Below are 18,774 nucleotides of genomic sequence, written 5' to 3'. Positions count from 1 at the left end.
AAGCCTAGCTAGAATGATCCGGAGTACCACGTGGCTATGATCCGGGACTAATATTGAACATGCAATTACTCGATACAAGTCGAGTTATATGGAATATAAACTTACACAATTTGAGTACTTAGGAAACCCATATATTTGTTTTCCAAGGCTTGCGGAAGATCCCAATGAAATAGAGTCACAAATGGAGTTATACCTACGGACGGACATAGAGTATATAAATTTCAAGAAGAATATATATAGTCCATTTATTTTCAGATAAAGATATGAAAACTGGTCCGATCGATGAGTTCATTAATCATAATTAACCATTCGACAGAAGCTCGTCGATCAGATCATGATAAAACTTGATCCCTTCCTGGTTCACGCCTCCTCTGATCTCTCCTCCTGTTATTTAAATTATGCATTAGCTAGACAAATTCAAAGACAAAAAAAGTGAATCTATTTGAACCTTAAATAATCATATTCTTTTTCCACACCCACTTATACATTTAATCTAGTCCTGAAATGCCCTCGTCCCTCAAGAAACTCAAAACCTAATTAGTTTTTCTGAACGAGTTTGAATCAGCTAAAAATTGAGTCATAGTCTTGTCATCTTTGTCGCCCGAGTCAATTGCTCAGCTCTTAGTTTGTCACCTCCTACGTGCATCCGGGTTGCGCGTGAGGGAGAGTTTTAGACTAGTCCAACATCTCTCATTTTGTTAAGAAAATAGAGTCTCACATTGCTTGGGAGTAGAATGAGTGATCACTTAATAACATCTGGGGACCTCTTCACTCATTACTAATTAGTTTTGAGATGGATATAAAGTTTCTACACATTTAAGTCACCTAAGCTTGGTTAAAATATTCTAGAGACTACTCCATCTATAACCAATTGGTTTTAGGCTGGAACCCTCCAAGAAATCTAACAAGCTCCAGTTGTTTGATTTGTTTAGCATACTTAGATTAGATGTTTTGAGTATTTGTCAGCAATATTTGTGTGGAGTGGGCGTGAGTATTGTGTGTTGACGTGGTTACCAACCCTGCTGTCCCGTGGGACACCGTAGGCTGTTGTGCGGGATACAGGGCTCTTGTCCCAAGCTTGAAAAAATGATCTGAACCATTCATTTTGTAGATTTTTATAGCCTCGAAAACAATCAAGTCGATCGAATGTCTAAAACTTATTAAACACAGCACAGGTTACCGAGTTAATGATATCTAATCGACTTGATTTTTTATAGCGCTCTAAAATGCTTCAAGTTCTAAAAAGTGAATGGTTCATGTAAACAGCACACTGAAGAATGTTTTGGTTTATTGAATTGTTAAGGTTCGATGTTTCAAATTAAAACTCTTTATCAAGGCTATTTTGGTGCACAAAATGTTTCGTAGGAGTGGAGGTAAATCAAATAGTTGCAAATAACTAGAAAGTATATAAAGCAAAAAAAAAAAAAAATATCCGGATAAAAATGTTCAAATTAAACTTACCTGGCAAAATTCTAGACCATGAGATTGAGAGTCGACAGGCATTGAAACCTATGTCCTTCATGATCTGGACATCATCCTGCATTGTCTCATACATTAAAAACCTTATTGCCAACCAATAAAATTCAAGTCCAATTTTGCGTCAAATCTTCTCTACTGGAATTCTTTTATTATTTTTTACCACTGGAGTACGTGGAATATGTTTTATTAGATTTTTTTAACTTGAACTAATGGTAAAAATTATATCGCTAAATGGTTACATGAGAAATCCGGACGTTACATGCAGATGATTGGAACTCATTTTAATCAAACGCTCCGTCTTAAACTATGAAATACCGCACCTTATATCTATGATAAAAATCAACAGCCGTTGTTCCATTGCTTCCGTCACCGATCTTACCTGTCATTTAACAATAAACATTTAACTAGCCAGCTACTACAAATGCATAAAAGTCTTGTATCATGGAAATATCTGGAGCAGTAGTTCTATACTTTTCCATTCTTACCTGTCGTTTTTTTCTTTTTTCAGATGATATATGACGTTAATATGTTAGTATAAGTTAGATTACTATGAAAGCCAACCTCCTAGCTATATAGGAGTCGAACCCAGATATCACGCTCTAAAGGAGCGCTACCCAACCATTGCTACTCAAAACTATTTGGATTCTCCTTGGTTTGATGGCATGTCAGTGACTCAGTGGCCACGGTTTGTCTCTTTTTTCTCCTAATTTTCTCAATGTACACTTCTTTGAGTTTATCTATACATATTTTTTGCCGATCAAAAAAAAAAATTGAAACTATGTCATTTTTCCATTGTTTTATATTGCCGAGCTAAATTTTATATACTCTTTTCGTTTACTATTTTCTTCAATAGTTATTTTAAAAGAAAGAACTACCGAACTCCCTCTGTCCCAACTATTTTCCTCAATAATTGTTTGTCTATTTTAAAAAATTCAACTCAATAAGGGAGCCAATAATTACACTTTAAAGTGCTGAACTTTTCAAAAAATGCTCTCCCTCAAAATTAGACTTGTCATTTTTACACTTGAAAGAAGAGTAAAAAGAGATAAATATTTGAAATTTGTATTTCTACAAATGACGAAATTTTGGGAAATGAAAAAGTCAAAAAAAAGGACAAACAATATGAGAAGAAGGGAGTATCATTCCCGAAAACAAATTTCTGATTTTTTGCTGCGGTTCAAAGATATTATTAAGAACTACTAAAAGGTGTAAAATATAATTAAAATTTTGCAGGAAAATGAATGATTTTTGTTTTAAAATGCTTATTTTGTTTGTTGAAAATGCACATATCCAAATAGAGGTTTGTATAGTCGCACTTTGCCAATCTTGAATTCTCCAAACTCTCAAGGAATCATATCAGCTTTGACCATACTTAATAGTCCATGAGAGAGAGAGAGAGAGAGAGAGAGAGAGAGAGAGAGAGAGAGAGAGAGAGAGAGAGAGAGAGAGAGAGAGAGAGAGAGAGAGAGTACCAGGTCGTTCATGTGTGAAAGTATCCCAAATACTTGGCCCTTTACCGTATTTATCTGACGCACCTTCATACTGGCAACAAAAAGAAAATCAATATATTTTGATTTCGTCCTTAAAAAAGATATGTATCCAAACCAGTTACGAAATCATCTCTAACATAGGGTTCGAGTTTCACCTAAGATGTAGATTTTGAAAAAATAACCCTTGAAACCATTAATCTATTTTATAAGCTTAATTTTTTGTCACAATATCCTAATTGAAGCTGAAGATAGACAAGGGCAGAGCTGGAATTTACGTATACTAGTGGGGTGAATTCGTTACCGTGACCTTTAATGTGCTATCACACATGCAGGGTACAAATTCAAAAGCTAGTCCTATATATTTGGGGCACCGTTTTTACCTGATAAGCAGATGATGCGGTACCCCAGACGAAGCCATCACCGAAAGAGGAAGGATGAAGAGTTTGGGGCGACTTAAATGGTAGAGACATTTGAGCTATCAAGAAAGACAAGAGGACTTTCGAGTGTTGGGTGTTGTGCTTGTAGGTGCCCATTATCTTGGCTATATATAGGCCCATCGGCTTTGAATAATGCCAAGCTCTCTCTCTCTCTTCTTCTTTTTTTTTTTTTTGCTCGGCAAACGAAACTTTTTATTAAATTCGACGGGTACATCGATCAAAAACAGTAACTATTACATGAAACTACAGAGCTATATCCAACCAAGATTGGATAGGAACACCTCACTGACTACCCTCCTTGTCTACCTCACCCTACAATTTCACTTTTCGGATCCCATCCAAATATCCTTTGAAGTCCTCTCTTCTTCTTTTTTAAACCTCCCTTCCTCTCTCTCAATTTCAAAAATAACAAAAACCAAAATTGTAATTAAGATTAATTTGGAGACATTTGAGCTTACCAACATTTGTTTATACTAGTATTTATTGATTCTTGCATTGGGCTCGTTTTATGCACGGAAAGACATATATGTACTATTATTAATTAAAAATTAATGATGTGAATAAAATAAATTGAAATTAATTTGCAATTGTGGAAAATGTAAGATAAAGAAAAGTGAATAAACAAAAGTAAAAGGTGTAAATTTTTATTTATCTTCTGATTGTGGAAAATGTAAGATAAAGAAAAATGAATAAACAAAAGTAAAAGGTGTAAATTTTTATTTATCTTCTGATTGTGGAAAATGTAAGATAAAGAAAAATGAATAAACAAAAGTAAAAGGTGTAAATTTTTATTTATCTTCTTCATATAATCTCTTTCCAAAAATCTCTCACTCAAAAATAACTTGGGAGACTTAGGCTCCGTTCCGCAACTCAAAATAAGTACTTATTTTTTAAGAAGGCAATTTTAAACTCAAAAATAATGTGTTTACGCAAATAATTTTTTTACCAATATGGATCTTGTTTGATAGATCCCATCAATATCTTTTATACGGTGCAAAAAATATTTAAAAAATATTTTTCATTTACATTATTTTTAAGTTTGAAAATGTGAAATAAACTGCTTATTTTTTAAGAAAATTTCTGAAACGGGACCTTAATACAGTTCCGATCTCGGTCGACATTAATCAATAAATCCTACTGGAAAGTATTGCTCAGGCATACCTCTTTGCTGTTCTCAAACAGAGCAAACTGAGATCAATGTCCCAGGTCTTCCAAACACCCTTTGGTCTTTACGTTGAGTAATGAAAGAGGAAGTCGAGAGGAGGAGACGAATAGGAAAGAACACTCGAGCTTGTTTAGCAGAGAATGCGAGGCAAACAGGAACGAGAAGATATGGCTTGAGGGCTTTTGAACTTATGTTTACTAATACAATAATCGTAAAAGATGACAGTTTAAAAGTGTCATTAAACATGAAAGATGACAGTTTTGAAACTATCATCTATGAATCTGTCATTAAAAGTCTGAATCTTAAAATAACGGTTTGAAACTGTCATTAATATCTATATTGTTTGCCGAGAAAAAAAAAAATCTATAGAGATGAAGCTTTTTAAACGCAATTGAAAGAAAAAGATGACAGCTGTGAAACGTCATTAAAGTGCTTTAAAGCCATCATCTTTTACAACGATCCGCTCTCGCTCTGTATAATATTGTCTGCTCCCATCAAATCTCCTAGTGAGGTCACCCATCCCAGGATTACTCCAGTGCAAACACGCTTAACTATGAAGTTTTAATTGACTTTGGCACCTACATAGCTTTAAAAGTCCTTGTCCAAGATAGAATGACGATGTATTATTTATAACACATAACTTACACCTCACCAAACGATATGAGATTACCCTCGGTTGACCCTTCTGGTTACCGATCCGACAGCCTCTCGCACGGGTCCCAACAACCCTCAAGTCGGTTGACCACTACCTGGAACTCCCCAAGGGTAGGGCGTCACAATCTCCCCCACTTAGAAACACACGTCCTCGTATGGGGTCGAGATTTTGTCTCACATTTCCGGTTGGTACAGGCTTTGATACTATATATAACGATCCGCTCCCGATTTGAGACTTTAAGGCAACGACGCTCATAGATGGCGCCGTTTTCTCCAAAAACAAATTTTTGTTCTTCAATGTCACTTAAGATGAAACCGACATTAAAAAGAAAGAATAGTTATGTCACTATTTTACAATGTGATTTCATAAATATATTAGATCATAGTTTAGGAGAAACTGACATTAAAAAAAAAAAAGAATAATTATGTCACTATTTCAAAAAGTGACATCATAAATATATTAGATCACAGTTTAGGAGAAACTGATATTAAAAAGAAAGAATAGTTATGTCACTATTTTAGAAAGTGACACCATAAATATATTATATCACAATTTTTTAGATGACTGACATTATTTATCTATTGCAATCTTTTTAATTACGGTTTTTAAAAAAATTGACATCTTTTTACTTTTTCAAACTTCATCTTTTAACAATATTGTAGTGGTGATTGGCAACAATAACAGTCAAGTTTCAAGAAAGTTTATCAAGAAAGTTTTAGTCATGGTTCACAATTGAAGCACAAGTTTTGATAATTGATTCGGAAGGAAATCCTTATCTTGCTACCAAAGCTAAATCGATTAATTTATTCCTCTCATACAGAAAAAAGAAAAGGCAAAGTACAATTCTTTACCCTTTCACCACTTTTACTTTTCCAACTTTATCAAAGATATGTTGCGTATAGTTTTTCGTTTCACTACGAGAAAAATAGATAAAGATTTCGGTTATTTGGTGTGGTCTTTTACTTTTAATCTCACATTTAAAATTGTAATTTATCAAGGTGTAATTAAAAGTTTCTATTTTTTAATCACAGAATAGAACCGTGATTAAAACTCATAAAATTGTGACAAAAAAGGTTTAAAATAGTGAATAAAAATGACAAAACAACTTTAACAGCTTAACATCTCAGTTTTATTGTAAAACTGTGATTGTTTAGAGAGAAATAATCTCAATTTTTGAAAAAACTGAGGTTAAAAATGACATTTTCCTATGGGAAAAGAATCTCGATCACTTTCTTTCTCCTACTGGGTCTGAAACCCATGTCTTCTAATTTATGGGTAGAAGCTTTAACCAACTACATCACACACACTTTTCAACGTATAATTGAAATATCTAATATATAACATCAAAAATGATACTCACACAACAATTCAAACACAACAACTTACACAACTTCTCACATATATACATGTAGGCTCTACACACACTACTATGTGTAGGCTCCACATGTATATGAGAGATTGTGTAAGTTGTTGTGTTTGGATTATTGTATGAGTAGCATTGTTGATATAACATGTGTTTAACATTAAAATATATTTCGAACGCCATTTTGAACTTTTAAATATTAAAACTAGCAATTTTGATAAACATGAAAGTTGTAGCCCTTTGTGTTATTGTTCAAACCCAATTTAAATTATCTCAATAGAAGTTCTAAGCAAAGAGTTATGCTCGAAATATATTTGGAGACGAAATGCAACCTTAAATTTTTTCACCAAAGGTGGTTTTGGCGACGAAATATTTTTTGAAGGGCGGTTGAGAGTGAGAAAGACGAATGAGAATGGAGGAACGTAATTATCATCATCCTATTGTTGCACGTTCTAAATTTGGGAAGGCTCAACAGGAGCCTTATGAAGAAAGAGCAAGGTTTTAGTTCCTAGCGGGTTTGAATGACATATATATATTTTTTTTGGGGTACGTCAGAATTTCATTCAAACACTAGAAATGCAAGTTCACAACAAGAGAAATAAATAGGATACTCAAACCGGCCTAAAGGACCAAAACATCTAATCTAAAACCCGCCTAACATTTAGGCCGTCTCTGATAAGGAATTCCCTGAGGGAGATGGGGATGTCCACCGCTATGATCAGTTCTTTGTCTTGCTTTGCTCCCATGTGGGCGATGTGGTCCGCGCACTGATTAGCAGCGCGGTAGACGTGATTTAGCGTCGTATCCGTACGAGTGAGGAGGCCATACGCTTCGTGAATAATAACACTCTACGCGTGAATGCCCGGATTGCCATCTTTGATTAGATTCACCACCAACATAGCATCTGACTCAATCTGGACATTCCGCAAATTTTTCTCCAAAATGATTTGCAGTCCTTTGTATATCCCCCAAAGTTCCGCTTCAATGCTAGATTCACAGTTAAGTTTTCCAAAGAATCCCAAAATCTAGTCGCCTTGAGCATCTCTGAACAGACCTCCAAATCCAGCTTTTCCGTTTGATTCATACCAGCATCCATTAGTGTTAAGCTTGATTATACCTGCATGGGGAGGGCGCTAGTTAGGAGTCTGAGTGGTGATGAGGTCATGTAGGCGAGGGGTTTTAAAGGCTGAAACAATTTCATGAGCATAATCAAATATTGTCTTGGCACTAACAAGAACATCATTATCCAGATTATCAAAACTTTTTTTGTTTCGGTCTTTCCAGATTTGCCAAAGAGTGGTGGTGAAAAAGGTATGCTAAGGCAATGTAGAACTACTGCTCACTGAAATTTTAGACTTAAGATTGGAGGAAACCCAGTCGTTAAAAGGACCGTTAAAACCCCAGCGCATGACATGACCGAAAGGGATAACATTCCAAAGCTCAATAGCTTTGGGACGATCCCTGAAAAGATGGTTAAGATCTTCAGGGGAGGAATTGCATCTAGGACATAAGTCAGAGCAGCAGATACCTCTCCTGGCACGAAGCTTATTAATTGGAAGTTTATGGAGAAAAATGTGCCAAATGAAAATTTTAAATTTTGCAGGAACTTTGAGTTTCCAAACCACTTCCAACCCTTAAGATCATTCGCGTCTTGAATGATAATTTTATAAGCAGCAGCTACCGAAAAATTTCCACTAGGGGAACCCATCCAAGTGGGGTGATCTGGGCCTTGGTGGCCCACAGGTAATCTAACTTCAAGGATAGAGTCAATAGTTCCTTGGTCCACAATCTGGCTAATCCCCTCCAGATTCCATCTACCATTAACAATAATATTAGCAACTTTGTCATTAGTAAGAGTGTGGTCTCCTGGGAAGCGAGTAGCAAGGGGAACATCCCCACACCACCAGTCTTTCCAAAGATCCACTCTCCTGCCATCTCTGATCACCCATTTTAAACCCTTTTGGAGGATTTCTTTGGTCTCCACATTGCCTCTCCAGATGTGAGAAGCAGGCCTATGTCTAGGCCATGAAAAAATATCATGGTTTCGGAGGTACTTGTCTTTCAGTATGTTAACCCAGAGGCAGTCCTCCTGAGTATACATTTTCCACCCCAGCTTAGTTAACAAAGCCAAATTCTGATTTTTTGCAGATTTAATACCCAAACCACCGCAATCTTTATCTTTGCACACTTTATCCCATTTGACCAAATGCAACTTTTTCCTATCAGGGGTGTCCCCCCATAGAAAATTCCTGTTTAACCTGTCAAGATGCTCACAAACAGAAGCAGGTAACTTCATAGTCTGCGTAGTGTAACTAGTGATAGTGGTAGTGACAGATTGGGCCAAAGTGACCCTGCCCGCGAGCATAAGGGTGTTTGAACTCCAGCCCGAGAGAGTGCGTTGAACTTTTTCAATGATTTGATTAAAATGGTTCTTATTAACACGACTGTGAAAGAGGGGGATACCAAGGTATTTGCCCAAGTCATTGGTGAGAGGAATACCACACAAATTACTTAATCTTCTGGCTTTTCTTCTAGTTATGTTAGCAGAGATAAACAATTCAGATTTGGCAAAGTTAATGGTCTGTCCCGATATGTCACAAAACGTGTTAAGCACTTGCATGTTGCTCCTACAAGTGGACATATTAGCTTGACCAAAAAGCATGAGGTCATCCGCAAAGAATAAATGAGCGAGGGGGCATGAGTTTTGGGAAACCTTTAACCCTTTCCAGCCTCCTTCGCTGCTTTTATTATTAATGAGGAGCGATAATCTTTCCATGCATAGGACAAAAAGGAAGGGGGATAGAGGGTCTCCTTGTCTAAGACCCCGGCCTGGGGAAAATTCATTGAGGGCTTCCCCATTCCAAAGTATGGAGGATTTGACATTAGAGACACAGCTCATAATGAGGGAAATCCAGGAGGCATTCAAATTAAAGAATAGGAGAGTATCAAAAAGGAATTTCCAGGAAACTTTGTCATAGGCTTTTTCAAGATCAATTTTGAAAATCATGCCTCCTTTTTTTCCTTTCTTCCTCGTCAGAGAATGGAGAAGCTCTTGGGTAATGATGATATTGTCATTAGTCGATCTACCAGGTATGAAGCTACTTTGGAAAGGGCTGATGATCTTGGGAAGCAAGGGCCTCAGTCTATTCACAATAATTTTGGTAATGACTTTATAGACAACACTGCAAAGGCTACTCGACCTAAACATCTTGATGGACTCAGGGTTATCAGTTTTGGGGATAAGAGATATGAAGGTTCTGTTAATGATCTCAGGAACAGAGCAATTGTAGAAGCAATTCTGAACAAAAGAGCAGACCTCTTTACCCACAACATTCCAATGTTTTTGATAAAAAAATGGCCTGGAGACCATCCGGGCCAGGGGCTTTGTAGGGGTTGATATTCTTCATACATACCCATATTTCAAGGTTTGTAATAGGTAAACACAGCCTGGCGTTATCCTCATTCGACAGGGTAACATGAGGGATCATCACCTGATTAGAGCCTTGGATATAACTTTGATCCTTAAAGAGATTAACAAAATAGTTTTGAACGTGACTTTTTATGAGATCAGGGTTAGTGATCCTCGAATTATCACTGTCTTTGAGAACATTTATTTTGGATTTCCTTCTACGAATAATGGTAGAGAGGTGAAAGTATCTGGTATTGTTCTCCCCTTGAGTAATCCATTTGCTTCTGGATTTTTGAAACCAAAGCATTTCTTCTTGGGCAAGAATTTGGTTGAACTCCGAAATAAGTTCTTTTTCTAGTAAAAACAGATTGTGGGAAAATTTACGGCTTTGGGATTTTTGAATGCCCTCAATACGTGACTTAACCCATCTTTTCCTTCTAAAAATATTACCAAAAACATTTTTATTCCAAACAGTAGCTGCTGCCGAGAAATTCTTTATGTGATCGGGGAGATCAATGCCAGTCCAGGCTCTCTTGACCAGGTCTCCGAAGGTAGGGTCCATGAGCCAGGCTGCCTCGAAGCGGAAAGGTCTATTTATAGCCCCATTAGTAATATAACCAAGGGTACAAATAAGAAGAGGAGAGTGATCAGAGTAAGTACGAGGAAGGACGAAAGTCGTACCTTCGGGGAATAGTTGTCTCCGGTCTTCATTGCAAAGGGCACGATCGAGCCTTTTCTAAACATTACCAATTCCTTGGCGACCATTAGACCAAGTGTATTTAGGTCCGGACGACCCCATATCCACCTGATTACATCTGTTTATATTATTGGAGAATTTTCTGCGCTGGCTGGCGCTGAAATCAGGTGTATGGCTTAAAACTTCGCTGGAGCCAGTTATGTCGTTGAAGTCACCCGCCACCATCCAAGGCAGCTGCGTTGAGGACGCTATGTTGTCCAAATCTTCCCATAGAATATCCCGAAGACGAGAGTTAGGACTAGCATAAACAGCAGAGAACAACCATTCCTCAAATCCATCCTTCTGAATAGTGGAGTGGATAGCTTGAGGGGATATGCCTAGTTGGGTCCCAGAGAAGCCAAATTCCCCCTACTCTGCCGCAGGGATCCACATGCGTGGAGGCAGTAAATCCAAGGGTTTTAAAAAACATACCCATAGACTGAAGGCTCACCTTGGTTTCAAGGAGGGCTACCAGCCTACCACTGCAGGTTTATGCATTCGAACCAAATCCGTAAAGTTACGTCTGAATCTGTCGTTTCCCGCACCTCTACAATTCCAAACAATGATATTGAAAGGGGCCATAAAAAATTGGAGTTAGAGTTTGAAGATCTTGATGTATTCCGAACAGGGAGTGAGCCTTGCGAGTTCCTTAGCGTGCAGATATTCTCGTCTATGCCTTACCATCTATATCTATATCTATATAATATGATAGGGTGGTTTTCAAATCTTCTATTTTTTCACCTATATTTTGGACCATAAGATCGATACACATTTTTTCTACGGTTGAAATTATAGCGTAAGAAACCTAGCGATAAATTGGGAAATGATGCTTACTACTATAATGCCATATTTTCTGCTGAGATTGGTTCCCTATAATTTCGGTAAATAATGTTACCACATTTACCAAATTTTCGGAACAAAAGGAAACCTCCAATTTGATTATCACATAAGATTTAAACTTCTATTAACCTAGCTGAAAATTAGGAATCATACTTGGAAAGCTATACGTGGAAATAATGTTACCACATTTAATATACCTTCTAAAGGATAATATGCTAAGGCCATTTACAGTGGTATAATCAAAAAAGGATAACCAAAAGTTGACACATCAGCTTTTGATTATTCACTTAAGAGGTTGCTAAGTTTAACAATGTTAAGCTTCACTATGGTCACTTTTAGTTCATAATCAAAATATGGGGTTCACTACAATTTCACTCTCTCTCCTTCTCTGTTTCTTGTCATTCACTTCCCTCTATTTACGTTTTTTATGGGTTAAAATATATCGATTCCTTTTCTTAATTTTGAAAAAAAAATCGATGACTTTCTTCTCTCATATTATGATTTTTCCTTTTTTTTTTCTTTTTTTGGAGGGGGGGTTAGAAACAGGAAAGAAGAGTGAAACACCTTAATCCGGCGACGATGTGTTGAATTGTAGATGATCGAGAGATATGATTTTCACTTTTGGAGGAAAAAAAAGAGAAATAGTTTGTTGGCGAAGTGAAAAAGATATAAAGTAGGCGAAAAAGCTTGGCTACATAAAAATTTTATTCTTCAATTTTATTTTTTAATTAAAAAAAAGAGTATGCGAAGAAGAGAAGAAGAAAATATTAGTTGAAACACGTGTATACAAATTTTGAAACTAGTTAACATATGTGGTGTAGGATCCACAAATTTTGATTATTGAAAAATGTTGCTAGTTTTGATTATCCAAAGTCCAAAGTTTGATTATTTCTAAGGATGTTGTTAAGTTTGATTATACCATTGTGAGCAATCTTTTGCACCAATATTGTTAACTTTAAAAACAATTGGCATTTGATTATACCACTGTGGATGGCCTAATGGAGGACACGAAATAATATACCTTCTAACGAATAATGAGATTTTGGGTAATTGGTTCCCCGTGATTTCGGAAAATAATGTTAACATATTTACCAAATTTTCTATTAACCTAGCCAGTCCACGTTTTATATGGTTTGTTTGTCACAGGCGTAGTTTTCCACATTTTCCAACTTCTGAACGACCATTACTGATAGTGAGGTAAGTTCGATTTCTTGAACGATTTTTTTCAGTTTTCGTGCAAGGGATTCAAAACATCGAAGGATTTTTTTCAATTCTCATTCAAGATCGATTTTTTTTAGTTCTTATTCAAGATCAATTTTTTTCTTGAACGATTTTTACTCATATTGGATTTCTTTTGTCGAAAATTAGGAGTTTCTTGAACAATTTTTTTCAGTTATCATGCAAGGGATTCAAACATTGAAGGATTTTTTTCAGTTCTCATGCAAGTTCAATTTTTTTCTTGGACGATTTTTACTCATATTGGGTTTCTTTTGCCGAATATTAGGAGAAAAAATATGAGTGTGAGAGAATAGTTTTTTTTTTTTTTTTTGACAACCTTGGGTCTTTTACGTTAATCCTAATTTTGTTGTTTTCTTGAACGATTTTTACTCATATTGGGTTTCTTTTGATCTTTTGCGAGACATAGCCGAATGGAACCACACGCCTGATGATTAAACTTATCCCAATCCTTATCGCTCATGTCCTCCGGTTTGTCCTCCAAAGCAAAATCCAACCCTTGTTGAACCAAAACATCTAGAACTTCACACTGCCACATACCAAAGTTTTTCGTCTCATCAAATTTTTCAACTTCAAATTTAGCATTCGAAACCAAAGACCTCACCGCATAATCGGTGCCGGGCCCGGGTGGTACCGATTTCTTGGACGACTCCTCAGACATCTTTAATCCAATTTTCCTAAATCACCAAAACAAAAATCCAAATAATCAAGCGGAACAAATCGAAGCCTAGGTCAAAAACCTGGCTCTGATACCAGTTTGTTGTGCGGAAGCCGAACAAACAGACGGTGATTATGAATATTTGAATCGAAGAAAAATAGATGAGTGAAGCAAACCAAACGTGAGAGAAGGAGAGAGAAATCAAACAAAAGGAGAGAGAGACACACAGATATACGTGGTTCGGTCGTACTTTGGGATATAAGGCTAGTCCACGGGCAGTCGATCGATGGCTTCATTAATCAAATACGAATGCTCAAAGAGCTACAAAGAAGAAGTCTGCAGAACTTTCCTACCAAAAGCCAAAACAAGGAGGCAACTCTCTCAAATCCTAATCAAATACCTAATATTTGCTCTCACACCAATAAAGAAGCATAACAAGTATATTTATACCCAAAGATAAGTTGCCTAACAAGTCCTAAACATATTGGGCTTTGAAGCCCCCAAAAAAAAAACCCTAAAAACGAACTCCAAACGCGCAGATCTGTGTGCCCGCTGGTCCGGACCAAGTTTACGGTGGTTAGGACCAAAAAAACAGAGAGCGACGATCAAATCTGGAACAATTGGTCGAAGTTAGTCCGGACGCCCAAAGGTGCCGAGGTTCGTCCGGACAAACTGGTCCGGACCAGACCGCGGGCCAAAATAACAGATTGCTCCAGAAACGCGTAACAAGCACTGGTCCGGACCACCAAAATCTTGGTCCGGACTAACCAAGCTGCGAACTCCAAAATCGAGCCGAAATTCAACAGATATGAGCCGATTAATTTAGGGAAAAAATAAAACCCTTGGTCTTCTTGCGATTTCAGAGCTCAGAGGCCCTCTCTGGCTTCAATTCATTTTCGGAAGAAAACGTCAAGGCTTTTGGTTTTGCTTCTTTGAAAATGGACCATTTAGTTCTCTTTTTTACAAAACTGCCACCGAGTTTTGTTTGGGCCCAGTTCTCATTGTATCCATGTGCGCTTTTTTAATTTGGAATGGGCCATTTTTATGGGTATAGACATTTTGAGGCCCTAAAAATTTGTGTTTTTTGCCGAGCAAAAAAAAAAAAAATTTGTGTTTTTTGGAGGCCTAAAGCCATGGCACCTTGGGCTTCAGCCCAAGGCCGACCCTGCCTAAGACATTCCGTTTCCAAACCATCCCCGTTGGGGAACCAGACGAGGATCGGCCGATGTGTCGCAACGTGGCGTCCGTTAGAGTCGCCGCGAAACCACTTCTCAGAGAGTTTCTGGCCGAAGAAAATAGATCCGGCCGGATTCCGATATCGTGCATGGTAACTGACGGGGTAGCGACATTTGGTATTGACATATTGCGCAATAGTTAGGGATCCAAGTATTCATGAGAATGGAGCACGTACAACCTTAATTAATTCGCATACTAGAAACGCAAATCCAAACCTCAAGTATATACTGTCACGACCTTGACCAATGGATCTAATTCTGACTGGCCGGCCAGTGATCGTTTAATCAACCGAGGCCTCAATTATGCCGGCCGGCCGGTTCTGCAGAGATCGATCTCAAGATTCTCAACTCCACAATTAAAGAGTACAAACACATTTTAATTACTAATATTCATACACACGGGCATTTAACATAAGTTTCGGTGAAGCCATAATTATTTATATATATTACAAGCCAAGCCAACATGAAAGAGATCATATATATGGTAAACTAAGAAGGCCACGGATAGGCCACTTATTCATACTTAAAGCACCATCAGCATTCGAGGGCTACGGAGAGACCACTTATTCATACTTAAATATGTTGATCAACTCTGCAAGCAAAGCTCGTTTTCCTGAAAAATTGTAAATCAAAACAACTTCATAAGCAAATTAAACACATGTGAGAGCACGAACTACTACTAAAATCCCATGTTAACATTGGAAGGATTTACAATTTTAAAACGATCGATAAAATGGTAATCCATGATTTTGTAACGTGGCCGATATTAGGCCACTGATAGGGCGATAATCTATATAAAATGGTAAACTATTATCGATCAATTTTGTACAAGCCAAGATTTTGGTAAATAGCCTATATAAGTCCATACATATGTTGATGGAATAAGTTTGTACTCATTAATTTGTAGAGAAAGTTAGTTGATATGAAGTTGCATCCCTCATAACGGACTTGTTATGAATATGCCATATTGCCATGTCAAAAGCGTATTATGTACGGGGCCCTCAAAAAAATGAAACGGAGCAAAAACCTAGCTATATGAAAATTAATCAATGTCACGATCTGTAAGCTCCATAGGCCGACCTCCCTTTTGGTTGACACTTTCATGACCAAATCACACATTTCTATGAATTTCTTTGTCTTATTGAGTTGTAATTTAGCATCTTGCAATATAATAGAAGGGTCTGTTTAGGATGTTGGAAAGGAATCGTTTTTTTATGATTGTATTTTTCTTGACTGCGTTAGTACTTAGTCAAGACATGCAACTAGACTTGCTCGAGCTGTCATTTAGTTAGATCAAAGACGGGGTCTGCGCCGTATTCATTTCTGAGGCACTCGTTTACCATTCAAAAACTCAGAGAGTTTATGTTTTTGTACGTGTACCTTGAAATGCAAAGAGATCTATCAGATTCACGTGCTAAAAGATCATGATCTTCAAGGGGTCTCTACTTCAACAATAATCGATCTTTGTTTTGAATCCTTTCCCGGAGTTCAAAAGCGTTTTGGAAGGCCTAGTAATTATTAAGATTGGTTTTAATTTTGGTGGCTGATAATGCCACGACAACTTTTTTTAAGGCCACGACTGTTTCTGTTTTCTGACAACATTATCCCTTTGACATTTGTTCCATTAATCCATTAATTATCTTCTTTTCACCGCTATGTTTCTCACCACTTCCTCTCTCTTTATCGCCGACCGGCCACTTTCTCTCTTTAACTCCGTTCATCGGAGGCCACTGATCCAAGGTGAGGATTCAAGATGTTCTCTTTCATCAGTTTCAGGACTCACGTTTCCGTAGAAAATACAAATCATAGCCAACGGTAATCCTTGAGTCAGAACAAATGAAACAAATTAAATGGAACGATAATCTTTGAATCAAGCAATACCTCAATCAATTTATTGTACTTAATCTCAAAAGAATCACAAAGGCTTGGTTTGTAAAATGAACGTAATTTGAAGACATAGGATTCAGAGAAAAATTTCACAAATGGGTTTGCTTTTACTTTCGTCTTCATCCTCTCCGCAATGGAGAATCGGTTCAGATTTGGAGAAAAAGAGAACACATGTTAATTTCACTTCATACTGGGGAGAGATGATCAGTGAAAATAGACAGAATATGGTGTGAAGGAGTAGAGTTGGATCTTGTGGTAGTTTCATATTTTGGAATTGACAGTGGATCGATCATCAATAAAGACGGTTAAAGACAGTCGGAGAAGAGACAGAGGAGATGGAAGTGGATTTCTTGCCGATAAGTTGAAGAGAGAGAAGGAGAGAGGGGTAAAGTTGTAAAGGACAGTCTATGAGTCGTGGCATTAAAAAAAAGGCTCGTGGCATTAACGGTACCCTTAATTTTACATTAGTTTCTTTAGTGCATGATTCCTTCTGTTGGGTCCGAAGTGCTCCAATGAATTTGGTTGCACAATATCACTCCCTGCGACCGCTCTAAAAACAAACTCGCGAATGCGATGTCGAATGCCATAAAAGACTTAATTAAAACCTTTGCTAACACCAATTGATTTTAAGAGAGATGGTAGAAAAGCTATTCAACACCTTCCCTTGGTTTGTACTAGTTTTTGGAATTTTCCACGTAACTCATTTAATTGTTGGATTTGCTGTGTGATTGAAGTCATCTAATACGGTGAAAGTATTACTCCTAGCATCACTTTAGAAATTACACGATCATTATTAAAATTATTTTTTCGTATCAAAAGCTATATATATATATATACACACATATATACATATATATGCTTGACAAGTATATAAACCACCCAACTCCAATATCTCAACATCAGCTGATCAGTTCCGACACTAGTCATAAACTTATACCCTAACTAATATTTCTGTGGTTCAAAGGAAGTTACAAATTGGCCTATAGTTTCCCCAAAAAAAATAAAAAGGCAATTAATTTGGGTTTTTTCTTTTGTGTTTGTTCATTATTATGATTATTATTATAATTATTTTTGCATTTGTCAATTTTGTGTCAAATTTTTGTATATTATTGGTTCGTCTCAATGCGAACCAATAATATACACAATATGTAAAATAGAGCTAGCAGATATAAGCAACAAACCAGTGATATCATGATCGATCTAGTTAGATACAACATTCATATTAGTTTTGGTTTACTTAAATTCATTAATTTTTTTGAAATGGCAAAAAATTTATTAGGAAACTTGATAGGGTAAATCAAGTGAGGGTAGTTTACTTAATTCATTTGTGATATTGCTCTCTTTCTTTTCTTTTTTCTTTTTTCTTTTTAAGTACATACGTACGTACCTTAGTGTCACCCGTAGATATGAACGAAGAGCAGTAGAAATTTCTTCACGGGCGTGACGAGGACTGCCGCAAAATAAACTTTGCTTTTACCGCAATCTTTTGCTTTCAAAAGTATGGCGTAGATGGCTCCCAAAGCAACGGACGTCTTATACGCCGCCAAAGTGCTCTCAAACTCAAGGTGAGTACCCTGCATTTTAAATATTGATAATCAAGCATATTGCAAACGTTATTTTCCTCCTCTTTTCCAACTTTGTTCTCTTCTTATTTCCTGCTCTGTAACTCCTCATTTTCATTTTCTTTTTAGTTTAAAACTATAGATGAGAAATTGGTTTCTTGTCAGTTTTATTTCACTTTCTTAATTTATGAAACCAAGTGAATGAATAAATATGTAGTACTACCTCCGTCCCAAATTGCTTCGTCTAGTATTCAATTGTTTATTGTGTGTGTTAGATAGAGAGCGCGAGAGATCGCGAGAAGGGAAAACAATACATGTTTCTTATTGTATTCGTAAACAGCCCATTTAGCAACGACATCAGCATCTCCATTGGGTAATTGAACTTCCACCGCTCCTTTGAGTGTTGCTAGCTGCGGAATTCCTTCTACATCTTGTTGGTAGAGAACTGTTCCGACCTCCATCTCTCTCACTCTTGTTTTTAATTAGGTCTCTTTTGCAAGGTAAGTAGAAGATGCAATGCTTTGAATGGTATGTATATACTTACAACTCGATATTTATAAGGCAGATATTGGGCCTAGTCCTCTTTTTTGAAAACTATTTCTGATTTAACTATTCATGCTTT

General features: G+C 36.8%; 2 protein-coding genes across 4 annotated transcripts in view; both read right to left on the bottom strand.

Moving 5' to 3' along the window:
* The window catches only part of LOC131315294 (raucaffricine-O-beta-D-glucosidase-like), a 64,361-nt gene that overhangs the window by 5,181 nt on the left and 40,406 nt on the right, over positions 1 to 18,774 (bottom strand). The window contains exons 1-6 of one of the 2 annotated variants that reach the window (XM_058344453.1): positions 3,350 to 3,483; positions 2,952 to 3,021; positions 1,800 to 1,858; positions 1,462 to 1,537; positions 307 to 384; positions 106 to 193 (exon numbers count right to left, since the gene is read on the bottom strand). In XM_058344453.1, coding sequence (XP_058200436.1) covers positions 106 to 193; positions 307 to 384; positions 1,462 to 1,537; positions 1,800 to 1,858; positions 2,952 to 3,021; positions 3,350 to 3,439 — 461 coding nt within the window. In that variant the 5' untranslated portion in view covers positions 3,440 to 3,483. Of the gene's footprint in view, positions 1 to 105; positions 194 to 306; positions 385 to 1,461; positions 1,538 to 1,799; positions 1,859 to 2,951; positions 3,022 to 3,349; positions 3,484 to 18,774 lie in introns of those variants that run through there. The other variant, XM_058344452.1, reaches the window with a different exon arrangement.
* On the bottom strand, positions 15,060 to 18,677 carry LOC131315302 (cysteine proteinase inhibitor 3-like). Of its 2 annotated transcripts, XR_009196672.1 has the most exons (3): positions 18,467 to 18,676; positions 17,978 to 18,164; positions 15,060 to 15,316 (listed from the first exon to the last, which is right to left on the bottom strand). XR_009196672.1 is itself a non-coding variant. In XM_058344461.1 (2 exons), exons 1-2 carry the CDS (start codon positions 18,611 to 18,613, stop codon positions 17,985 to 17,987), a joined length of 327 nt encoding a protein of 108 aa, XP_058200444.1. In that variant the 5' UTR covers positions 18,614 to 18,677; the 3' UTR covers positions 17,977 to 17,984. The 2 variants fall into 2 exon arrangements, 1 of the variants encoding a protein (XP_058200444.1); XM_058344461.1 differs by lacking the exon at positions 15,060 to 15,316 and having other exon boundaries at positions 17,977 to 18,164; positions 18,467 to 18,677.

Source organism: Rhododendron vialii, chromosome 13a, assembly GCF_030253575.1.
Source record: "Rhododendron vialii isolate Sample 1 chromosome 13a, ASM3025357v1".
Taxonomy (NCBI): domain Eukaryota; kingdom Viridiplantae; phylum Streptophyta; class Magnoliopsida; order Ericales; family Ericaceae; genus Rhododendron; species Rhododendron vialii.
Note: the sequence above shows the minus strand (reverse complement) of the source record. Positions and strands in the feature narration are given on the sequence as shown.